The sequence below is a fragment of the Rhinopithecus bieti genome, unplaced genomic scaffold, assembly GCF_001698545.2.
Source record: "Rhinopithecus bieti isolate Rb0 unplaced genomic scaffold, ASM169854v2 scaffold_54056, whole genome shotgun sequence".
NCBI classification, from domain to species: Eukaryota; Metazoa; Chordata; class Mammalia; order Primates; family Cercopithecidae; genus Rhinopithecus; species Rhinopithecus bieti.
Window position 1 is genome coordinate 460,329 of NW_016821158.1, and position 5,427 is coordinate 465,755.

Below are 5,427 nucleotides of genomic sequence, written 5' to 3' on the forward strand. Positions count from 1 at the left end.
GGAGAGGCGGCCTCGACGGTGCCGACGGCGCAGACGGCCGGGCGGAGGCATGGAGGCGGCGCACCTGCTCCCTGCCGCCGACGTGCTGCGCCACTTCTCGGTGACAGCCGAGGGCGGCCTGAGCCCGGCGCAGGTGACCGGCGCGCGGGAGCGCTACGGCCCCAACGGTGAGCGCGCGGGCCGGGCCGGGGAGCGGGGGCCGCGCGCGCCGCAGTCTCAGTTTCCCCTCCTGCTTCCCCACCCGGCTCTGGGCGGGCAGGAAGCGAGGGCTCCGGAAACCTCTTCGGATGCTCCTGGGGCGCCCGGCGGGGCTGCGCGGCCACCTTCGCGGGCGCGGGGACTGGGGACTGGGGACTGGGGGCTGGGGTCGGGTTCCAGCTGGGGAGACCGGACGCCTGGCACCCTCTGCGCGGTCCTCCCGGACTTCCCACCTCCACCCCGGCCCCGTCCACCCTGGAAGCGTTATTCCACCCCATCCTGGACCGTGTTCCACCCCCACGCCGCGCCGCTCCCGCCGGTATCGTGCAGGTGCAGCGCTGACATCGGCGGGCGAGGGACGGCCGGAGACTCAGGCTAGCCCTCCCAGCTGGCTCCAGGGTCTCCCCTGAGGGCTCCAGAAAATGCCCAAGAAAGTGCCGCTTATCAGCTAGCAGCCTTGGGGCCCCCACCCCCACCCCAGGTCTTCCTCTTTCTGCAACCCGAAGCGGATGTGGCTGGCGGAGTCGGTGGGGGCTTTGAACTGCTGAGGCGGGAGACCCACCTTCCTGGGGTGGCGGAGTCAAGGCCTCAGGGAGCTGCCAGGGAGGCCTTTCCCATCTCTGGGGAGGGAGGGAGGCTTCACGCCCTTGCTGTTCGGGTGGAGGGGTATCATTTCGTCCTCACCTCCGTCAAAGGAGTGTGGGATTCTCCTTTGTGCTAGAAGGCACATTGAGTGCCACCGGGTACTGTCCAGATGTGGCCTGGCACCTTGGAGGTCCCATGAGGGTGGAAGATACACAGGTGCCCTCCCCACATCCCTTCCAGGCAGGATCTGCCACCCCCTTGCTCATGCCCTCAGCGCGGGGCAGAGTGTGAGGAATGCCAGGAGAAATGCCCTCACCATCTTCAGAGGGCAGCCTAGGTCTGCATCCTTTGGGGACTTGCAGCCTTGCCCTTTTGGGGTTCCCAGCCAGCCAGAGGGGAAGGTATTCTAGCCCTGGGCTCCTACTACTCAGGGCTAGCTTGAAAATTAGGAAAAGGTGTCAGAAAAGGACTTTTGGGTTTTGTATTGGTTTATGAAAACCACCTCTTATATAAATATTATCTTTCTGGAGCAGAAATCCTTTTTCAAAAAAATTAGTTGCTATATTTAGTTGAGCTGTGGGAGGAACTGGGGAGATAAATATTATTTAATATCCCCCATTAGTGACTTGGCAGGGAGGTTGTGCTTTGCTGCAGGAGAGCTGGGCAGCATGGCCTGCCTCTGACCCTGCAGTGGGCTAGGGGCGAGGGCTGTGGCAGGCAGGTCTGGGGTCCCACTACCTCTTTTGTGCTACTATAGCCTCCAGCTTGGGAATCCTGATTCCCGAGGGAAACTGGAGACGCAGCCCTTGGCCTGTCCCTGGAATCACACAAATTCTGCTCCTGTATGACCCTAGCCAAGGTCTGTCTCCTTTCTGACATCATGTCTTCTTTGGTCCAGCAGAGGAGGAACTGGCTGGGAGCGAGGGAGCCCCAGCCTTCCCCACCGGTTATTTGGTTAGATGAGATCTTGGGGTGCCCTGGCCACTGCACACCTGTGTGAGCTGATGAGGAAGGCTGTGGGCTTGGCGTGGTGTGTAGATGCACAGAGGGTAGATGTGTGTTGGGATGTGATGGGAGAAGTTGGGGAGGGGTATTGCTTGGCTCCCCTGGATCCTCTGGGCGTTGATAGTATTAATAATAAAAGCTGATGTTCACTGAGCACTTACTATGTGACAGGTACTGTTCTCAGCTTTTTTCGTCTATTATCTCATTTCCTCCCCAAAACAACTCCGTAAGGGAGGAACTGTTGTCATCCCCGTTTTATACAGGAGGAAACGGAAGCACCCAGAGGTTAAACCACTTGCCCGAGGTCACACAGTAGGTGGTGGAGCTAGCACTGGGTACCTGCTCCTCTCTGGGCCTCAGTTTCCCCATCTGTACAAGAGAGTCACAAGTTCTGCAGGCTCCGGAACCCTGGTGTCGGCGCCTGTGCTAGGAGTTTGGGTCCGCTGGTGCAACTTTTTCAGCTTTGCCTCCAGCCTCCATGGGTCCCTAGAGGGCTCTTCTCTCAGATCACTGATTGGGACTGGGGGGCATTCCAGGGCTCTAGAAGTCATTAGGTGAGTAGAGGGGAGCCAGCTGTTCCTTCGTGCCACATGCTTGCCGTGGCTTGAGGAGGAGGCGCAGATGTTCTAGCACAGCCGCTGGGGTGGGGCTGATGAGGCTTTGAACACTAACCCTGCCCCTTCTTAGCTCTGCAATGCTGGACCAGCCTCTTTGCCTCTCTGTGCCTCAGTTTCTTCTCCATAAGTGAGGCTACCATAGAACCCATCTCCCAGGGTTGTTTGTGAGTCTTTAGTGAGGTCACAGACACCAAGTCATCCTTCCTTGTCGCAGAAGAGGCTGGGGCGGGCTCTTGGCCACCAGCTGCGTGGCAGGGTGGGTCAGGCCTGTGGGTAGAAGGGACATCCCAGAGACGTGTGTTCTCCCCACCCCAGGAGGCTGTGCACCTGCAAGGTCGTTAGTGTAGAAACCACAAGGAAGTCATTTGCTTAAGTCCTGAAGCTTGCAAATTCTGCTGGGCGAGGGAGGAAGGGAGGCAGGGGCTGAGGATCCCACCCCACCTTCCACCCTCCCCATTCACTGCAGACAGACACTTCAGAGCTGGGAAGCCTAAGCGGCACAGTCAGTGAGCATGCTAGCCAGGAACCCCTCCACTCACACATAAAACACCATCTGCCCCAAGCCCCAACAGGGAGTGAGTGGGGAGGCTCCTGGCCCCAGGACCTCCTGTGAGCCCACCTTTGCAGGTGCCAGAGGTACCCAGAGTTCAGCTTCCTTGGGGGGCTTTTTCTTTTACATCTTTTTTATTTTCTGAATAAAAATGTGCACAGTGCAACCTTCAAGGGATACAAAAGGTACACAGCAAAGTCTCCGACTCTGTCCCCAGCCACCCATTCCCAGTCCCCCCAGTTTCTTGTGTCTTCTTCCCAAGACAGTCCGTGCATACACACATCTGGAGCTGTGACCTTGTGATCTTTTCCCACACGGCAGCAGGAGGAGGATAAGCGCTCTTTGTCCCTGCTTTGACCTTGACAGTCATTCTTGGAGCCGGTGCCAGGAAGAGCACGGTGGGGCTTCCTAGTGGCTGCGTGGGATTTCAGCGTGTGGCTTTTCTCTGAATTCTGGTGGACGCTTGTGTTGTTGGCAGCCTCTGTTATGACGCGCAATATCGCAAGGAGTATTCTTGTTGCCACATCATGTCACGCACTTGTGAATATCACTGAAGGACGCATTCCTGGGGTGGAACTGTGGGGTCTAAGTGGGTGTATATTTTCAGTGTCATCAGCTGTCACTAAAGAGTTGGTTTTCTGTGCAGTTGGGCCGAGTGACCGGCTCGTTCTCCGCTGCCTCGCCAGTGCAGGGGAGGATCAGACGGTTTGATCTGTGCCAGTCTGGTGGAAGAGTCCTTTCGTAGGTTTGCTTGGCCTCTTTCTGTTTAAAGTCATGTTGAGTGTCTTTTTCTATGTTAAGGAACCACCAGATGGGCTGCCCATCTCCTCTGCTGGACTGGAGCCAAGGCAAGAGACCTGGCTCTGTTGGGCATGTCGTGCCTGTAGCTAAATTTCCTGGAGACCCCAGTGACATGGGAGTTGGGCAGATCCCAGGAGGTCTCCTGAGGTGGTCTCTGTTCAAGGGAGCTGGCAAGCCGGGCAGAAGCCTGCCTTCCTGGGCCACACGCAGACCATCTGCAGTGAGCGCCTTGGCCCCAGGGCTGCCAGGTGGGACAGGTGGTCCAGATTTAGACTCCTGCCAGCGGCTTCTTGGCTCTGTCCTTATTTGCTGCCCTCAAATAAGTTCCAGGCCCTAGTTGGCGCTGAAACTCGGGCAACCCATATGCGTAGCCCACGGAAACCAGGCCAAGAGGAACGGAGTGTGTCAGGAGGAGGTAGCCATCCGAGTGGCCCTGCTTGCTGGGTGGCCTTGGGCAGACCTGCCCCTTCCTGGACCTGCTGCTCCTCAGGATAGCAGGGCTGGGACCCTGAGATCCCATAAGGGCCGTGCAGGATCTGAGAGGGGGTGGTTTGCCTGCAGCCCTTCGGAAGCTCAACATCTTTCATGCTTCACCCTAGTTTTCACTCCCACTGGCCTCTGCTGGGCAGCCGGAGCCCCCAGGAGCAGCATCAGGCCTGCCCAGCTGGGCCCCCTCACCCTCTTGCACCCTAAGGCAGGGCCTGTTTTCTCCCACAGCACAGTTGGGCGAAGAGATGTTGGGCAAACCTTCATCTCCAGCTCCAGATAAGCCAGGGGTGCTGCAGGCCCCTCTGCAGAGCGGAGAGCTACTTCCCAAGGCCCCGCAGTGGCCCCCGCAGAGCAAGGTCAGGTGTCCACTCTAGGTGGACCCCGGAGACACAGGCAGGGCCAGGTGGGCTGGGCGGGCCCTGCCTCGCCAGGGCCTCTCCCTGACTCTGTAAGTGACGATTTAATTGCTCTGTAAATTTACCTTTGAGGAAGACCTGGGTGAGTGCTTGCCTCTCCCGGCTGCAACTGACATTTAGAAGCTGAAATACCAGTTTCCAATGAAGGAAGGAGTAGAAGGGGGATGAGGGGAGCAGGGGTGTGGAGCCTGGGGCAGCCCGGGGCATCGCTTACCCCCCTTCTCCCTGGCTCTGGACTGTAGGCTTACACCGTGGAGCAACAGAGTAAACAATGATTGTAAGGACTCAGCATAAACACAGGGATGACTCAGTCTCGCCCCACCCTGGAAGTGTTCCAGTGTGGTGGGGGGATACTGGCGACTGTTCAGAGAAGGGCACATCGATGAGGTAGGGGAGGGGCTTCCTGGAAAGGGGGTTCAGATGAGGAGATGGGATGCTGCTGTGCATAGAAGGAATGGCACAAGTAAAATGTTGGAGAAGGAAGGCCAGGCACGGTGGCTAGCATCTTGGGATCTCAGCACTTTGGGAGGCCGAGGTGGGCGGATCACTTGAGGTCAGGAGTTCGAAACCAGCCTGGTCAACATGGTGAAACCTCATCTCTACTAAAAATAAAAATAAAAAATTAGCCGGGCGTGGTGGCAGGTGCCTGTAATTCCAGCTACTCGGGAGGCTGAGGCGGGAGAATCACTTGAACCCAGGAGGCAGAGGTTGCAGTGAGCTGAGATCGCGCCAGCCTGGCAACAGAATGAGACTCCGTGTGGGGAAA

The 5,427-nt window shown here is 57.9% G+C and overlaps 1 protein-coding gene across 3 annotated transcripts in view; it reads left to right on the forward strand.

The window, feature by feature from the left end:
• The first annotated feature begins 6 nt into the window (after positions 1–6).
• The window catches only part of ATP2A3 (ATPase sarcoplasmic/endoplasmic reticulum Ca2+ transporting 3), a 37,599-nt gene continuing 32,178 nt past the window's right edge, over positions 7–5,427 (forward strand). For all 3 annotated transcript variants that reach the window (XM_017860201.1, XM_017860202.1, XM_017860203.1), the window contains exon 1: positions 7–167. In XM_017860201.1, coding sequence (XP_017715690.1) covers positions 50–167 — 118 coding nt within the window. In that variant the 5' untranslated portion in view covers positions 7–49. The remainder of the gene's footprint in view (positions 168–5,427) is intronic.